At 40.9% G+C, this 19,810-nt stretch overlaps 1 protein-coding gene across 1 annotated transcript in view; it reads right to left on the reverse strand.

Moving 5' to 3' along the window:
* Nucleotides 1-19,810, reverse strand: part of PAWR (pro-apoptotic WT1 regulator) — a 63,990-nt gene that overhangs the window by 12,928 nt on the left and 31,252 nt on the right. Inside the window, 2 exon segments of the mRNA XM_088677018.1 lie at nucleotides 4,122-4,156; nucleotides 11,476-11,604. Of these exon segments, the coding sequence (XP_088533144.1) occupies nucleotides 4,122-4,156; nucleotides 11,476-11,604 (164 nt within the window).

The following is a 19,810-nucleotide window of genomic DNA, read 5'->3' on the forward strand; positions in this document are numbered from 1 at the left end:
ACACAGGCTACATCTCCCCCAATAACATGGGTAGGCTTGCTGCCTGCATCAAGACCCAGGGCCCTGCATTTATTAAGGGGTTACAGGTAGGTAGCTGTTGACTGACGTCGAAACAAAATAAAAAAAATCCTTCCAGTAGCACCTTAGAGACCAACTAAGTTTGTCATTGGTATGAGATTTCGTGTGCATGCACATGAAAGCTCATACCAATGGCGAACTTAGTTGGTCTCTAAAGTGCGACTGGAAGGAATTTATTATTATTATTATTATTATTATTATTAATTATTATTATTATTATTATTATTATTATTATTAAGGGGTATGAGGCAACCAACTGGCTGGCCGTTCACATTATTCCCGTTGCTAATAATAGAAAGACCACTATCTTATGAGATATTCTGGGATTTTTATTGCTTTCTATTGAAAGCAAGGACAAGACTGGATCCGCTGTTAGTGATTGATATATGATTTGAAAGATAATGACAAAAACCTTTATACAAAAGCTATATAAAACTTCAAGAGTTGGAAATGTAGATAATATGTAGTCAATAGAACAATCCAGAGATCCCTTAAATCAATTATGGATTTTTTTAAATGTATATTTCCAATTTCTGATTACAACATAAACAAGGGTAATCCATTTACTAGCTATAAATTTACCAACTGATTAGTATCAGGCTGGGGTTCATCTGCACTAGTGGCCTGGTTAGATACCTGCATACAGATAAGCTTTTTGTAGGAGCATTCCATGAGTTGAGTTTCTGTCATGGGATCTCAGAATTCAAGCCATCATGTCTATGAGAAAGGATTCACTAGAGGAAAGGCTAGCATGCTATGGCTGGCAGCCAGGAAGCAGGCTGCAGGTTCAATGTGATCAGCCAGGGCTTCTTGCAGGAGGTCTGTAGCAGTTTAATTTGTATTTAGAGACAAGCTGTTCAGACTGTGGGACCAGGCCAGAGTATAGGTCTGCATGGAATTTTATTGGCAGGTCAGATAACCTGATCCTACTAAGTAAAGGGCTGCAATACACTCAGCAGGACATCAATGCAGGACAAGTGAAGTCAGCAGTTCTTTTTTACCTGCAATCTGTCCTGGACATACAGGAATGAAAGTGTATTGCAGACAAAATTCCAGTTTTAGTCACTGGGAGGCAGAAAGGACACTTATGGTTTTGGCTAACCATATTTAGCTAATATTTTAGTTTTGGAAAAAATTATTTAGTTTTTCTGCCCACACACTTGTTTTGTGGACTCGAATAATGATTTTTCTGTTTGGAATTGGTATCATTAAAATTCAAGGATATATAGTTATTTAAATAAGAATGAAATTACTGGATTTATTCCTAGAAAAAGGTTAACAAGCAGAGAAAGAACATGCATACCAAGAAATTCTAATCTGATTTACTGTAAATTGAGCCAGCCAATCCTGTCTGATCCATGGTAAATCCTTCAGTTATTTTAAACCCTGATAGGTAATTTCTCCTTTGGCCTTTCCTATGGACGTATGCTCAAATAATTCTATTTTCACATACAGCCAAGATCTCAGGGATGAGATATAATGATGGTATACTTTATGCGGGACATTCATTGCCTGCCATTTTGACTGTGGAAATCGGTCAGTTGCCTTGAGATCAAGGCCAGTCTATGACACCCCAACTTATGTCATCTACCACCTCTCAAGAATTTACCGTAATTCTTGACCAAGAGGAATTCCAAGAACTGCAGGATACCTAAGGTAAAGGTAAAGGGACCCCTGACCATTAGGTCCAGTCGTGACCGACTCTGGGGTTGCGCGCTCATCTCGCATTATTGGCCGAGGGAGCCGGCGTATAGCTTCCTGGTCATGTGGAGTGGGCAATTACCAGCAACCATGGTGGAAGTTCAGACTGTTTTCCCCCTACCCCCTCTTGATCTAAGTGTGTAGGATTAAACAGCAGTTTGACACACAAGGGAAAAGTCTTTGGGTTGTCCAAAGCTATACAGTCAAACATCAGCATTCAAATTAAAAAGCTTTACTGAGACCTGGTATGGAGATATAAGGGTTTGTGGGTAGGCAGATTGGTAGCATAAAGAAGCAGTTTGCGCTGGATGCAAGCTAAGCTAAACAATCTTAAAGTGGAGTCTCACAAGTGAGGAGTAAGAACCACCCATCACATTGGGTAATTACAAATGTTCACAAGGATTTATTCCACTTCTTAAACCTAAAGAGGGAGGCTAAGGGTGCTGATGTGCGAAGCGAATCCTCCAATCAGGTCTGGACATATGGATATACAGCCAGAGTTTTGGCACTCGGGACATGACTGTCCAACACATACATGCAGAGAAAAGGTTTGATTAGTACCTTTCATTCAACCAAGAAGATGGAAATGAAAGATGAGAACTGGAAGAGATTTCTAATCAGCTCCTGGGAGACAGAACCATCAAGGAGGAACCTATATACACGGAGGGTGCTTGGTGACAGGTAAACTGCTATGTGATGGGGAAACTAGGCCATTGTGCACGTACTATGATTTTTAAAAATGTTATTAATACCGGTAGTAGTAGTAATACAGGGTGATTCATAATGAAGTATACAGTTTCCATTTACTATCACCCTGTATTATGAACATACTTTTAACAAACATACTTTTTGTAAACCACTTTACCAATCAAGTGGTGTATAAATTTTAAGAAATAAAAAATAAAAGAAAAGGAGAAACAAATGTACATTCTTATATATTGATGATATATGACCACTCCAAAAATTAATGCTAAAGCCAAAGTACAATGTAGAGGTACTTTAACTAGGGGGAAGGATTATATTATAAATACTATCTGCAAGGGCTAACCCCCAAACCAGACTGTGACACATAAAATTATACTTTTCTTTTTCTTTTACAGACACAGCATTTTATTCAGTGATTTTCTCTGCACTGGTTTTCATTTTTTTTTTAAAAAAAGCACCAGAATGCGGGAGGGGGAGGAGTACAGAGGTACTGGGAGTTGTGTTTAATCCCTTCTACCCTGGATCTGTTAACAAAACTAAATTGCCCCCTGAAGCTGCCAAGGAAATAAGTGACAACTTTTCTGACATGGGTGGGGTGGGGATGTGAGGAAGACTTTAGACCAAGAACAGGGCTGATGGAGAAATGAGCTTAAAAATATGCCCTCCCCCCAGCACTACTGCTTCAATATAATTCCCACATTCCCTGTGGATGCTGTTAAGTGAAAACAACACCAGAAGAAGATGGATGGCCCACACAATATATAATTTGGTCCTTAAGCTCTCTCGATGCTGAAAGAGAAAATGAAGTGTTACATAACCACAACATCTGCAACTTTCTGTAACAAATGTAACTGACAAGATGTACGAAGAGTCACGCTGCAGAAGTCTGTTGCTACGACAGATAAAAACCAACTCCTCTGGCAACTGATGAAAAGCCTGCTATCTGTCAAGTTATTTTAAAAAGCAGATTGTGAAACAACTGTAACAATAAATGTTGCCTGTTACATTCTCTTTTTAAGCCTAGTTGACACATCTAGCAGATTTCTTGAGGCACATTTTAGTCTTTGGGGGAAGATAATGTTCACAATATAGACCCATACACATTTTCATACTGCTCAACCATCCCAAATTGATCAGGATATCCCCGAAATACACAAGCCACCCTGTCTTCTGATTGGATCCGGAATGTCCCATTTTTTTGTTCTGGAGCTCTGCTGTGAGTCAGCTGCCTCACACCAGACCAAAAGATGCTGGTTTTTTCGTCACCTAGCTCCCAGAAGAGTTCAATGTTGATTAGCAGGATGTTGGAGAGTATGCATTTTTCCTACCCCATCTTTCAACTCTTAGCTAATTCCCTGGTTCTCCACTAAGTTCAGAAGCAGCAAGGTATTTAAGTGTGGGCATTTTCTTTTGTAATATTGAATTTATTCAATGTTTGCTAAATTGCTTATTTTTTCTCCTGTTTGGGTTTATTGATATGTTTTGTAAGTAGACTTCTCTCCTCTGCCCAAATGCTTTGTATTTTGGTAAGTGAGTGGTCAATGTAAGCTGTTTTGGGCACAGCTCACTGTGGTAAGGTGACATATAAACACAATCAATCAATATTTGACTTTAAAATATACTGGTAAGTCCCTTACCTTTTGTATCTGTTTGAAATTGTCCTAGAGGTGTCCTATGAAAACAAAAACAAACCAATTATAGTCAAATTTAATATACAAAATGGATGATTTAAAGCATTACTTGCTCATAATAATGGGCAAATCAAATAAAAATACAGGACAGTCAAACCCATTGCATGCAAATGTGGCCTGTGACAGATGATAAAACACCATCACATATAAATTCAAGAGATAGCTATGCCTTCACCTTGAGCTTAGCTTTGGCTTTAACCAAATTGAAACTGTGTCTCAGAACAGAAGCTTCCAAGTGGTTCCTTAATAAGAAATGGCATCTGGATTTTAAAAGTGTCTCACTTCATACTTGCAACATTCTCCCAAACATCCTTTACTCGTGGGGTCTTTTTGACTAGTTATAACAAAGTTGGTATATCTTTTATAATTTATATCTCACCTTTCTTTTGAACTGAAAAAGGAAGGTTATGAACACTACAAACATGCGGGGGTGGGAGTGAGAATAAATGCATAAAAGGTAAAAGAACAAAATTATAGTTAAACACTAAAAAAGCACTTTAAAAAGATCTGTAAGCAGCTTGTGGCAGTAGGGGAGGATATTCTAGTAGCAACCTTCACAGAACTAGCATGTTCACCACCAGAGAAAAGGAGAGCACACAGAATTAGGGACTAAAAAAAGGACATTGTGGTAAAGGCTAGAATTAATGTATAATTCTCATTGTAATGGCAGAATGCATTTCAGCCAACTCAAACTTAAACAACAGGGCCATGACTGTGGCCCAAATAATAACAATAACAATAACAATAATAATATATGTATACCCCGCCCATCTGGCTGGGTTTCCCCAGCCACTCTGGGCGGCTTCCAACAGAATACTGTATTAAAATACAATAATCTATTAAACATTAAAAGCTTTCCTAAACTAAACTAAACCAGAAGGCTAAACTAGGCTAAACCCTAAACTAAATAGAAGGCTTAGGTCTGTCCTCATTTCACAAATTGCAAAACCATTTTTGAGGGGAGGAGGGAAGACATGTATTCAATAACACAGACCACAATGCCCACCCAATTTAAGTCCCACTAACTCCACAATACGAGATCATGCAGTGCACCCAATTGTTAACCACTACAGTATAGCTAAGATACAATGTAAGATTTCTGTTGGTTAATCACACAGGCACTTCATGCTTGCAACATTCTCCCAAACATCCTTTACTCATGGGGTCTTTTTGACTAGTTATAACAAAAAAAAAAGCCTACACATAAAAATCATGGGAAACCTTCCCCTCTTTTGTAATTTGCTGCAGCTAGTTTGGAAGGAACTTTTGGCAATTAGCATGCCACTACAAAGCTCTAGGGAAACTAGTGTCAAGAAGGCTTTCAGTGCTGTTTACTAACAGGAACTCATGCTAATACATCAAACCTCTGTATTCCCACACAATTAAATAGTCACTAGAGGCTTAGAGATATGACATAGTTATACATATTGCCTTTCACATTGCTGGAATAAATAGTATTTCTCTTGAATGTTTTATTACTGGCAACATACAACAGCTCATTCTTTTGTTTGCTCACTCACTCGTATTTTAAATGAAGATTTCAGATAAAATTTAATCTTTTTATTATTATTTCAACAGAATTCTGAAGGTGGAGCAATGGGACTAAACTGAAAGGACAGATTGAATTTTGGAACATTTTCCTTTTGAGAAGGTTATTATTCTATAAATTTCTATCCTACTCTTCCTCCCAAAGAAACCCAGGGTTGTAAACACCAAAATAGTCAAACAGTAAAAACAAAAACAGAAACCAATTTAACACACTTATAAACAATTACAAGCCCCTGAAAGCATTTAGAAACAGTCAGAAATCATTCAAGTATAGCAGAAACATTGGGCAGGATTCACCTAATGAATCCCGTCAGTGCAAGCCCTATGCACTTGCTTTCACCTCCCTTTCCTTCCCCCACACCTGCAGGTGCCCCTTGAAATGGACTTGGGGGAGAGAACCTACAGAACAGGACATTGGGGAGGAGAGGCAGGGTCATCTTGTCTGACAAACTGCAGTCAGTATCTTTCAGCCATCAAATATATGGGTAAACGGGAACTTTTTCAAGCTTTTTGTCCTGAAACGTTCGTGCTTAGGGAGACAGACACACCTCACCAGGGAGGGCATCCCACAAACAGGGAACTACAACTGAGAATGCCCTATCAAGAGTCACCCTGCACCATCAGTCACTATAGGAAATACTGAGCTAGATGGACCATAGCAAAAACACAAGAACAGAGGGGAAGTCCTGTTTCACAAGGCCAATAGTCAATCTAGCCCAGGCATAGGCAAACTTGGCCCTTCAGCTGTTTGGGGACTACAGCTCCCATGATCCCTAGCTAACAGGACCAGCGGTCAGGGATGATGGGAATTGTAGTCCCAAAATATCTGGAGGGCTGAGTTTGCCTATACCTGATCTGGTCCAATATTCTATTCACAGTGGCCAACCAGATGTCTAGGAGACACCAGGAAGCAGGACGTCTCCTTACTTGTGATTCCCAACAACTGGTACTCAGAGGCATTCTGCCTCTGACAATTCTTGCTCTGTTCTCTGAGCAAGAAAACCTTTAAATTGCTCAAGAAGTATTTCCTTGTAAGCTCATTAAAGATTCTTGCAGCAGTCTTACCCAAACTTTAACAATTGTCCAGAAGGGATTAGTGCTGAAAAGATGAAGTCATTTTAATCTACAGGCCAAATGACAACTTTGAAATGAAAATTACTTATTGCTGGAAGCAAGATCAAAATTAGGCTGATGACAATGGAGGTGCTCCAGGATCTGGTTGTCATACTTTATCAAAAGAAAAATACTAGTTTATTGCCTCAGCTGTTCAGGGACAACATTCTTCTCAAAATCTTTCAAGATGTGTGTTTGTGTGTGCAAAACTGGAATTACCATATAGGCCTGAATATAAGCCGCACCATTTAAATTCAAGTGGGGGAAAGGGGAAAAAAAAGACAATACCCAAATCTAAGCCAGTCCCTTAAAATTCCACAGACACTCACACCCGTAAATGGCAAATATAGAAGAAAATCCTACGGGTACCATTCCCCTGTGTTCCCGGGCAGCCTTTCCCCCTTACCTCTTCTTTCCACTGGCTCAGGGGAGGCTTGGGAATGGGGCGGGCAGGCTGCCATTGCCCCACGCTCCCAGGCAGCACTCTGGGAGGGAGCCACGCCACTTTGCTGGCAGCCTCCCACTCCTCCATTCTGACGGCTCAGGGGAGGCTTGGGAGCAGCTGGCGGGCTGGGCACTGTTGCCCCATTCTCCTGGGCTGCTTTGGGGGGGGCACACTGCTTTGCCAGTGGCATAAGGTTGTGAATATAAGCTGCACTTCCAACTTTTCATGGTCGGAATTTGGGGGAAAAGTGCTGCTTATATTCGGGCCAATACGGCACTTTTAAAAAATTACCTAATATAGAAAAAAGGAAGTAGAGAAGAATAAACTGGCAGAACCTATAATTCAGTCGTATTGCATTTTACCATCTGGAAAGACTGGTTTTAACCTATAAAAGCCCTAAGCAGTTTGAAACCCAGTTGCTTGAAGAATCGCCTCCTCCCATAGGTACTCACCCAGACTTTGCTATCAACCTCAAGGGCACTTAGGGTCTTTTCAGTGGTGGGGCCGCAGCTCATGAATGCTCTCACCAGAGAAGCCCACCCAGCACCCACTTTATTGGTTTTTGCGACACTGGTGACCCCCCCCCCCCTTAAACTTTAAGTACTCCGCGGACCGTCTGGAACAGATTAATCCACTTTCTATTACTTTCAATGGGAAGGTTCGCTTCGGTTTATGAACGCTTCAGTTTATGAACAGACTTCTGGAACCAATTGTGTTCATAAACCGAGGTACCACTGTATTTCTGAAAGCCTTGTCGTGCTATAGCCAAGGGCAATAATAAGCAATGTATTATTGCTGATTATGTATTTCCTTCTCCTAGGTGGGTTCCCTTCCCAAGATGACGAACGGTATCTGCCCCTCTCTTCCCTCTACAGCACACACAGAAACTGCCTTCTTGACTGCTGGACCCACTCTTTGTCTCAGCCCCTCAATCTGCTGGAGCCTTTCTTTGCATGCAGGAGAAGCCCCTAACTCACCAAGGGTTTGAGACCCATCAGCTACCCTCACCTGGTTTAGCAAGGCAGTCAAAGCCGTCTCCAGGCTGTGACAGCTGTTGTATGTTGACAGTTTCTAGGAGCCACAAGTGAGAGCAGAATGGGGAGGGGGGGACCAAAGATGGACAAACTACCCCAGAAGGAGCATGGCATGTCCTCCATGAGAGATGCTACCCCTTCCCTAACACCCTATACACCCCTGAACTAAAATTCCCATAAAGAACCAAGGATATAACCAGAGGATATTCTAGTTCTGCTCCTTGAATATTCAGTGGCTACGAGTGACTTCGACTAGCCTTTGATATGTCATCTTGAACACCCTGGTAGCAGACTGCACTATTACAACACACACATTGTGTTGGTCTGCATTCATAATTTTACAAAATGTAGCAGCATACTTAACTAGCAGGTGAAGGAAGCACATTGCATCCGTGCTAAAAGAATGGCACTGACTCCCAGCTTGTCTATGGAAGTTTTTAATGTGTGACATTTTAATGTATTTTAAATCTTTGTTGGAAGCTGCCCAGTGGCTGGGGAAACCCAGCCAGACGAGTGGGGTACAAACAAAACAAACAAACAAACAAGCAAAAACAATAATTGTCTGTGAACACAACTGGAAGTGGTGGATCAAGTTCTAAGCAGCTTGGGTTGGAATACCTTTGGGGAAACTTTCCTCTTTGCATAAAGACTAGCAGAGGAGGCCTGGTTTTGTGTCCCTCCTTTTTCTTCAATAAAGTTGAAAGGATGAAGCCTGGGGTCATTACCCTGGTAGTTCCAATGTCATGTAACACACTCTCCAGAGAAATATGCCAAGCCAGGTCCATTTTATATTTATAAAAAAAAGATTAAAATTTTGGGAACATGGCTTGATGTTTATTATTAATTATCTACCAAACATAGAAGGGCGGGGATGGAAAAAAGAGATATTTTGGTGCTGCTTTTAGTCTGTTTCATTTATTGTATAGTTGGTTAGCTCTGTTGGATTTTTCCTGTTTCATCACTGTAGCTCTGTTTGTTTGTTTGTTTTCTTTACTTTACTTGTTGTAAGTTACCCAGAGGGCTCTATGGAGCCATGCAGCAGAGCACAAATAGGAATAAAGAGACTGCAAGGGTGTGTTTCACAAAAAACGCTGCCACCTCTTCAACCATTTGTCTACAGCCTATTCTAAAATTGACAGCAGACTTAAAAGTGGTAGGTCTCTAACCTGCCTGCTGCTTTCCATATCTTGAAGAAGATGGCATATAGAATCTTTTGCAAACTCCAAATACATAAAATTCATCCCAAAGATAGACATTTATGTTAAGGATTCATTGTGGATAGGAGGGAGTCAAAATTCCACCATACCAGGGTTTTGTTGTTTTAAGCCCTTAATTTATAGCCTGTTTTTTAAAAACCATTTTCAGGCTGAAATGTTATTCGTTCCAGTGTTCAAACTGACTCCCTGGATATGCTTCACAACTTGTATCTTATGTTGAACATCCCACAAGGGCTTTCCCAGATTAAAAGTGCTCAAATAAAGGAGGTGTCTACGTCCAGAATCTACTACAGCAACTATGATGGTGACAGAAATGCACTGTTAGAGCAAACTGTAAACACACAAACATCACAGCTGCCCCCCTTCTGTGTTTCAATGTGGTGCCACTGGCTGGCAGAGCTACCACCCACAGGAAATGATTTAGGAATGCAGTTAGCACAACCATACGCCTGTTTTTAAAATGCCATTATGCTAATGTCAACAAGAGAGCCCCAAATGGAAAATGTATGACATCTGAAAGTCTAATCAATTCTTTTTTCAAAAAGGACTAAAAAATTGAAAGAATTGCAAGAGTAAAACACAATGTAATTTCAAGTATCCAAATGAAAATGTTTTATGGTATGTATTTTGAAAGGCTGGGGCAAATTAACTATTTTAAAAATGCAGAACTATTCTGCATATTGTTTAATAAACTAAATCTACTTTTGTGTGGATAAATGAACGGAAAAATCGGATGGAAAATTTCCTGACTCTTCCTTTTCCTTGCAGCTATCGATAGCCACTGAAAAGCCTCTGGATGGTTGAGGGGTCCTCCTAAACAATATGTGATGTGGTGCCAAGAGTGGGGGAACTGACCAAAATCAGGTGAGCCTCCACCTAATTTCAGGCCATTCTCCACAGCAGCCTATCCAACATTGTTCATTGTGCAGCAGAGTCACATGTGACTGCAGAGGACAGCACATTTTCAATCCATAAATGTCACTGGAATCCTAGAATTGTAGAGTTGGAAAGTACCTCAAGGGTCATCTAGTCCAACCCCTTGCAATGCAGGAATCTCAACTAAAGCATCCATGACCAAGAAACAATTTGTTAACTAGGATGCCGAAAGAAGTGTGAGATCAATTATGTTTTAAAGAAACATTTTCTTATGTTCCTTGTGTTGAAAGACACACAACTTCCTTTTGTTGAAAGAAAGACCATATCATTGCATATTACAGCAGACACCCTAGAGCAGGCATCCCCAAAATGTGACCCTCCAGATGTTTTGGCCTACAACTCCCACGATCCCTAGCTAACAGGACCAGTGGTCGGGGAAAATGGGAATTGTAGTCCAAAACATCTGGAGGGCCGAAGTTTAGGGATGCCTGCCCTAGAGCCTAAAGAAACAAAACAACACTTAACTTTCAGCCCCGCCTTTTAAAATTTGCCCTTGCCAATTAACATTAGGACTGATGTATTGAATACTTGCCAATTAAAACTTCCAATTGTAATAATACATATCCTAATTGGTCTGACAGTCAAAAAATGTAATGGTGAGAATGCCTATCATATAGTCAAGGGTTTTCTAACCTTTGGGGGCCTGTTGTGGGCACCACAAACCCACACTGAAACTAAGCACACACCACAGCCTATACTACTGGCTGCATTCAAGCCTAATTTCAGTGGGGGGTGGCAGAGCAGACCTTGTGGGTACCAGGGAAGCCCCCTGTGGGCAGATCTACATTGCTGACGCTCGGTATAGATGTTTAGTCAGAAGAACCAGTGTGTGTTCACAATAAGCATTAAACTGAACATTAAAAGAAAGTTAGGTACTGGAAGTTACTTATTTCACAAAGCTGAGGTACCAAGTTTGGCAAACACATTTACCCACCTCTTACAGAGGCAGAAGTAGTGGTGTGCTGAATCTCTTGAAGTTCAAAGAAAACAGTGTTGAAACTCCTCACCTGCAATATGTATGAGGCACTTGGGTCTGCAGTGGCTGATTCATTCTGCGCTGTGTTCTGTTGTGTGATTGCATCTTCCCTTTTACGCTCCTTTTGTCCTGCTTCATCATCATCATATTCGTCCAAGCTCTACAAACAAAAGACATTAATGGTTATGGTTTGGTGGCTGTGGTTGTTGCTGCTGCATGACCATTCAAAGTAGTACATACAAGGCATGAATTTGTGGGTCAAGACCAAAGGCTACTAGCCTCAATGGTTATGCTCTGCTTCCACAGCTGGAGGAAGTGATGTTTCTAAATACCAGTTGCTGGAAGCTACAGGAGGGTTGAGTGCTCTTGTGCTTAAATCCTGCTTATGGGTTTCCCACAGGCATCTGGTTGGCCACTGTGAGAACAGGATGCTGGACCAGATAGGCCATTGGCCAGCAGGCTCTTCTTATGTTCTTCTTTGTTAAGTTAAATCAGAGAGGAATAGGAAACCTTTGACCCTCTCCGGATGTTGTTGGACTCCAAGTCCTATTTCCTCCAGTCAACCATGGCAAATGGTCTGGGGTGATGGGAGCTGCAGTTCAACAACATATGGAAGACCACAAGGTACCCACTTAAGGTACCCACTTAAGTGTAAGATGCAGTGGGCTATATTACATCTGGCTAGACAGAATAATTAATGATACTCTATGTGAGGCAGCTTCATATGTTCATCATAGGATACAAGTTACAAAACAAAAAGCAATTGTTCAAGTGAGGAGGCCATAGAACTTTGCTATTAGAACTCTCACATTTTTCATCAGCGTTTCTTTTAAGTCTGCAAGTATAAAATGAAGCAAAACAGATGGAAAATTCAAGAGGGACAGCTGAAAGCTCAGATAGATAATTTAGACTTCATACTGAAAATTTGGCAGGGTTGTGAAGATTTGTGTAAAGAAATGATAGTGGCTTGTGGTCCAAATCTAGCCTTCAAATGGCTGGAGACGAACCTTCCCTCTGGTAAACAAAACTTCTCATGATGTGCTTCAAGATGAGAACACCACTAGTGCTACTTAAGACGAACAAGTAATTTGCAAAGAAAAGGCAAAGTAAATTATTATTGGGCAAATTCTATAATTGTCAGGAGGTTGGGGGGAAAGAAAGAGAAGAATCATTTGGTAAGGCAAGCTCCTTCCTCACTGTGAAAAAGTTACTGCCAGACACGATCAGACAACAGTATCCACATATTTGAGTCACTTGCAGGACTGATTCATAATAGTACACTTTCGTAAGTAGAGATAAACAATAGGATTATTTTAATCCTTATTATCTCTCTCACACACAGTGGGTTGTGTCCATCAAAGTCATCCCATTAGGACAAGGACTTGCACAATGTGACTTCCTCTCCAACTCCTCTCACTATGCCCCTCCCAAATCTATTTTGGGTTCCCCCCCAACCCTCTACAGCAGAGTCATAGCTGCCAAGTTATCCCTTTTTTACAGGGATTTTCCCTTATGCTGAATAGGCTTCCTTGCGAGAAAAGGGAAAACTTGGCAGCTATGAGCAGAGTTGATGGGCTACGTGGGGAGAGGAGAGGTAGAGAAACTCCCTTTGCACACATGCAAGTCTTTGGGCTAATGGAACAAGTTCACTGGATACAAAAGCATGTCTGCTTTCCCCAGCAGCTATAGGAAAAGAGGTGAATGGGGAAAGCAATCCCAACAGAGCTATAGAAACCTCAACACAGGAGCGGAGAAATAATTTCCCTGCTGATTGCCTCACAATCTGCCTGTAAACAACTCTTCCTCCCACAACATAAGGAATGAGGCACAATTGGAAGGAAGTGTGGGTTGGCAAAGGAGCAACTTTGTTCCCTCCCCCAGATAAATGGAGAGAAGAGAATGACTGGCAGGGAGCAGAAAGAGTGCAGGCACCAAGGCATTTTTGAAGATACGAAAAGCAAAACTGAAACACCCTTCTCCACTCTCATTCCCTTTCAACTGCACCCTTCCACATTCACTCCACTTGCTCACAGTCTAGCACAGGGGTCGGCAAGGTTTACCTTGCCTGGGCTGGTTCACTCCAGTGGAGATCCCTCCATGGGCAGTATTGCATGCACCCGCTCACACGCGCACCCATGATTTCTGGCATCTGCACAGACATGATTTGCGGCATCTGTGCATGCACAGACACAATTTCCGGCACAGTGGAAGCGAGTCCCCACACCGTGCTGGTTTAGCGCAGCGGGCGGGGATTCGCTGAGTGGGTGGCTTGGTTTGGGGGTGGCTCATGGGCTGGTTAAATGACCCCCATGGCCTCAAAACAGTATATAAACTCAAGTGAGATGAAGAGAGGTTTTTCTTTTTAAATAAGCATCTGGATTCTGTAGATTTTATGGCTTTAAATAAAATGGGATGAGAGAAAGGAAAATCAACGGGTATGCTGAATAACCTTCTTTAAAACAAATAATAGTTCTTTTATTTATTAAAATATTTCTATACCACCATATCATAAAATATCAGAGTGGTGTACGATGCTAAAACACAAAACACCATTATGTTTCAGGTGACTTATCTGCGATATTGCACTGCTGTTTGTAGAGCTCTGGTGTTGGTGCTAATCATACAGAGTTGCAAAATTTCAGAGTACTGTAGTTTAAGAAAGTGAAAGGTATAACATATGCATGTTTTCCAAATTTTCCAAAACTAGCTCAAGGTAACTTGAAAGAAAAACATATAACCCTTGGATTGCAGCAAACCTATTATTTTCTCTAGGTATTGTCTGGATTTCTGTGCTGTCACAGAAGCTTGATGAACAAAGAGACTTTCCAGAATTAGGAATGCAGTTCAAAATTTAGAAATAGTATCCTGGTCTTTAAAAGCCAGATTTCTTCACAAGAACCACTAACCACACATTAGACTTCTTAAGTAAGCAAAGATTAATACAAGGAATGTATGTTAATGCACTGGGAAAATGAAAACATTGAGACTAGACCTCAAAACTGATTATTAACACAGCATTTTAAATAATCACAGAATAAACTCCCCGAAAAGCTTCACAGGCAAGAAGTGTTCAGATTGTGAAGCCATCTGAAGATAAAGCTACGTTGGCAGAAAAAAGAAGGCAAAAGTCTGAGAAATGCAAGAGGTCTATGATTTAGAGTCACACTGAACAAACTTGGCCTTCAGAGGAATCAATGTGTTTTTTAAAAAATAAGCACACAGGAGTCAGGGGAAGAAGAAATATTGATAAAGGCAGAGCAGCAGCCATACCAAATTGTGCTAAACTGTAGAACACACCTTCTTTTGGCAAAGAAACTCACTTATATGAACTTGCTGGTTACCACTCACCTTACCACCACCTGAGTGTGTCGGAGAATGTGAATGTAGGAAAAGGAAGTTAGTTTGTAAAATAAGTTATTTTTTAAAAGACATCTCAAAAAATCTCGAGACCATCCATGGTAAACAGAAGCAGTTTGAGCAGACTATATGAGCAGACTACACCTTTGTGGCTGCTTCTGCCCCAACCCAAATGTTTCCAGTTACCTTTGTCCACACAATTCTTCATGATAGTGTTTTTAAATAACACACAAGCAGTCAGGTGCCTTCAATGAAGAAGACTGTTTGCTAAACCACATCTCACAATTACAGAATGATTAACAAGCTGCCTGCATTGGTATGAGTTCTCATGTTCTAGCCTGTGATAACAAAGCTGTTCTAAGATAAAGGGCCATCCCCACAGATTCTACAGGGCAATAATTGTTCCTTGTACACCAACACCAAGGTCACAAAAATGACAATGACACTTAAATCTGTTTCTGAGAACTGATGACATTCTGTCACCGGTGACTTCAGCTATCAAGCATCCCTGGAACCTAGAGACCTTAAAAGGATGGGTTGGTGGGAAACACCATGCCACACACGTTGCTCCCCAAGGCTATAATCACTGAAGAGAACCATCATGGAGACGGCATCCTAAAGTGGCTACTGGAAAACTAAGAAGTGCCATGCATGTTAGACCCTCTGAGCCACTTTGATATTGAGAAACCTCTAGGAGAGCTGTTCTGTTGCTTGGTGAGAGGCAGAAAATGAAGCAGTCAAGATAATTATGCTCAGTCAGCCCTGTGCACATTCTAGCATAGATGCTTTGTTCAGAAGAGCTGTGGCCCATTATTATTAGCACCAGTAACCCATCTTACAAAATAGACTTCATGAAAGCCCCTGCATTCCATTTCAGAGGTTTTGAGTCACATGGGCACAATGCAGAAGTAATGAGGAACCATGGTTTCCCCCCTGTCATGCCCCTGGTGCCAAGCTCTTTTTCATCAGGGGATGAGGTTGGAGATTCAGAGTGGGAGAGGGAATTGCTCTCAGTGCCAGCCCCAGAAGCACCTCACCAACTTCTTCCAGAAGAGCCCATGGTGCCAGTATCCATCCAGCATGACAATGTTATGTGGCCCTCCTGTGACAATTCCAACTCTGAAGCTCTAGTACAAACACAGTCTCCTCTACTCTGTCACAGTCAATAAATGATACACCAAGCTGGGGTCGTTTAAATACCGTATTTTTCGCTCCATAGGATGCACCTGACCATAGGACGCACCTAGTTTTTTAGAGGAGGAAAAGTAGAATTTTTTTTGCTTCCTTGAATTGTCCTAGGCATAGCAGACAACACCTAGAGGCCTAGGTGCCTTTGCCCCCCTTTAAATATTTGAGGAAACTTCTTTTGCAAAGGGGGAAAGCTCCATTTTTTTGAAGGATCAGCTTAAAGTTGTACAGCTTTTTTTTGCAAATGGGAAAAGCCCCGTGGGGGGGGGGGTCAGCTCACAGTTGTGCATCTTTTTGCAAAGGGGGAAAGCTTGTTTTTATGGGGTTCAACTCACAGTTCCGCAGCTTCTCTAGGAAAGGAAAGGGACACATTTCTACAGTTTCCAGACAGATAATCTAATCAGCCAGTCACATGTTGCTGGGGAAACAAGCAGCCTTCCTCTGCAGACAACAATTGAAGCCTGGGCGGGGCAGGGAAGGGAGCTAGCTCCCTTATCTCCCTCCCCAATCTCTTGCAATCAGCTGCTGAGCAGGTCCTTTCAACACACTCTTTCCCTCTTGTTCACCTTTATCTCTTTCTATATAAAAAAAGAAGCAGCACGATCTGCCTTTCACCACTGGGCAAGTCGGCTCCAGGGACCACGCATTCGCTCCATAAGATACACAGAGATTTCCTCTTACTTTTTAGGAGGAAAAAAGTTCGTCTTATGGAGCGAAAAATAAGGTGAGAGGCTTCTCTCAGTAAAGGTGGAGGTAGCTACTGAGTCATGTAAAGTTCATTTGGAGGATGACTGCTGCTGAAGCAATATCTGAGTTTTGTTCTCATGAACTCCTGAGCCCTGCATGGAGCTGTCCAGGGTAATCTTGGTTTGTCTCTGCTGAAGTCAGCACTCACTACAGAACAGCTTCAAGCTTGTGAGCGCCCCCCCCCCTTTCTCACGTCTGTGAGGAGCAGCTTTTGATTCTATCCCAACCAGTTTCCTACGATTTCCTGAACTTTTGGGAACTGTTTTGTTAAACTATGGTTGGAGACAATTCCACAGTATTCAGCATAGCTTAAGCCAATGGTAACTAACATTGTGTTCTCCAAATGTTGTTGAACTCCAGCTCCCATCAGCCCCACCCAACATAGCCAATGCCCAGGGATGAGAGAAGTTGTAGTTCAAGGAAATCTGGAGGGATGTTGATCTTCTGTACTACATGAAATAAGAGGTAGAAGGGGGAAATGTGGCAGCACAAGGCTGGCCACACCTTGCTCTCATACTGGACAACTAATTATGGCTGAACTAATCAATGGAATTTCAGGATTTTAACATCTTTAAATGTTTCAGAGTATCCAAGATTTAAGGGGTAAATTACAATCACTTAAAAAAAATTCATTGTTTTCTCAGCTTCTATACATTGCTTCTCTATCAACAAGGTATGCTTGTGTTTACTATGTGTGTGGAGATACATATATATTTATATACACACAAGCATGCATGTGTGTGTGAGAGAGAGTGTGTGTATGTGTGTGCACACACACACTGCTCGAATAATCTTCCTGTGATTTTGTATTTTTAAAAAACTGCTGAATTCAATAGCCTATTAACAATTATAAATATATTGACTCTGATACAACCATTTATTTAAAAGGATACTTACACAGTTACACATCTGAGCTTAATATAGAGAATTGATTAACTTCCTTAGCAATAAACACTTGAGATTGCAGTAATTATACTTCCTTCTAAACCTCAAGTTGTGGAAACAAGAGCAGAAACAACAAAAAAGCAGATGCCTAAATCAAGAATGATGAAAACACATGGCTCAAAGAACACAAATCTCAACCAGACTTTGAAACCATATATTGCCAGTGCCATTCAAAATTGACTACACCTATCCCTTGGGATAAACTGAAGGTAAAAATACAAGAGCAGAATGTCTTTTATTAATAAAAATATATTCCAATCTATTATACAACCCATTTTGAATTTCAGTATCTGCTCAGGGGATAGAAGGTGCTTCTTTTAAAAAAAAATCCACCCACTTATATTAGCATTTGCAGTTTTTGAGCCTGATCCACCTGATGCTTAATACAGGGACCTGTTTGATTCTTTGCTTAACAAAACCCTTCTCTGATGAATTTTAGTCCTCTGAACTTCCTTCAGTAGATTTTTTCATGCCTGAGCAGTTTCATCAGTATAGTCTTTTGGGGACCTTTCTATTCCATCTTATTAAATGCTTTGCCACCGAGTTATAAATGAACAAGCTGAACAATGGCTATGCAACGTGACTTGGGAGAGAAAGATGTTCAAAAACTTTGCAACCTTTCAAGTGATAATTAGCCACTTTCCCAATGCAAGCATTCCTCGCATTACTTACATTCCTTCACAGCTGTTTTACTTCCGACATACCAACACAGCCTTGCAATAAATGGCTGTCTGCGCATTTCCTTACTTAGCTCTCTCCCCTTTTCACCACTTTTCCACTGCTCAGTTCCCCCCCCCATTCCATCTTCACCTAAAAAGCCCACTCCCACCATCTGGAAGGAAATGAAGTAGTGAACTGCACTGCACTTTTTCCTGGGCAGAGAGAGCACCATGGTACTCACACAGGCTTCCCTATTACCTTAAATGTGATCAATACTTATTGTCAAACACTTCAGAAAGTGGTAAGAATGGGAGAGGAGAATCTGCCATCACTCAAAGGCAACCTCAACCCTGAGTCTCCATGCTGCCACCGAAAAACAAAATGCATCAGAATTTGTAAAATTAGTTAGTATGTTAGATATTCTTGGGAAATTTGACAATAGCCTTTGACTCATGCTTCAAGCAGTACACAGAACACACATTTAAAATTGGGGGTGGGGAGATGTCTCATTTTAGTGGAGGAATGGGGAATATAACAGGCTAGAAAATGTTTGGCCTACAGGGAATCTTACATGTTTAGATCAATATTTATTTCATTCCTTCCTTCTTTCTAACCTTGTACAGACATGGCACACTTTTTTAATGAATAAGAGTTTTATTGCATTATTTGTATTTGTGAGTACTGCTTGAAAATGGAACACTTAAGAAACTTTCACCTATTTGATTTTCTGGTGCAATGATGCAAGAACAATTATGTTTGATCTAAATCCAAAACAAAAGTGCTATTAGGAATGATTGTAAAATAAAGAGTGGGAGAGCTGTGGTTTTCCCCCCAAGAGCAGGTTAAAACATGTCTTTTTACAGCTTGCAAGATGGCATCTATTGTACATTTAAACAACTAAGCAAAACCAACTCATTGGTCACATTCAAAAGTAATATCCTCCATCCAACAAACTATCATTTACTGGTGTGGGAATTTCAAGGGGTTAACCTATTTCTAGACAAAGCAGGATGACTTCAACTGCTGAGTCTGATTTAACATGAAGACTATTTTGTTTTTAAAGCATTTGCAGCACCCACATATCTGCAAAAATGTGGTTTATGCAAAAAGCTTTTAGAACCATCACAACAGCAGCACTGCAGTAACTAAATTCCACAGAGGTGGAAGTCAGATGCTACTGTTCACAGTATTAAAATGTGTAGTTAATTTTTCCAACTGCATGGTAAAGCCTGTAATAATGTCCCTTAGACAACAGACAGCTGAATGAGCATCTGAGGGTGAAAAGGAATGTTTTCATAGGCGCAGTTAGTAAATACCAATGGTTGTAGCAGACATTCTTCCTTAAATGGAAGCTAACACTGATTTAGCTGAAGTGCTTTTTGCTGCAATAGATGTGACTGCCTAGCTACTAACCTTTGCAACACCTTCAGCTAGAGGACACAAAAGCTGAACACTTCAGCACAAACAAT

The sequence above is a fragment of the Zootoca vivipara genome, chromosome 9 (assembly GCF_965207765.1).
Source record: "Zootoca vivipara chromosome 9, rZooViv2.hap1.1, whole genome shotgun sequence".
Lineage (NCBI taxonomy): Eukaryota > Metazoa > Chordata > Lepidosauria > Squamata > Lacertidae > Zootoca > Zootoca vivipara.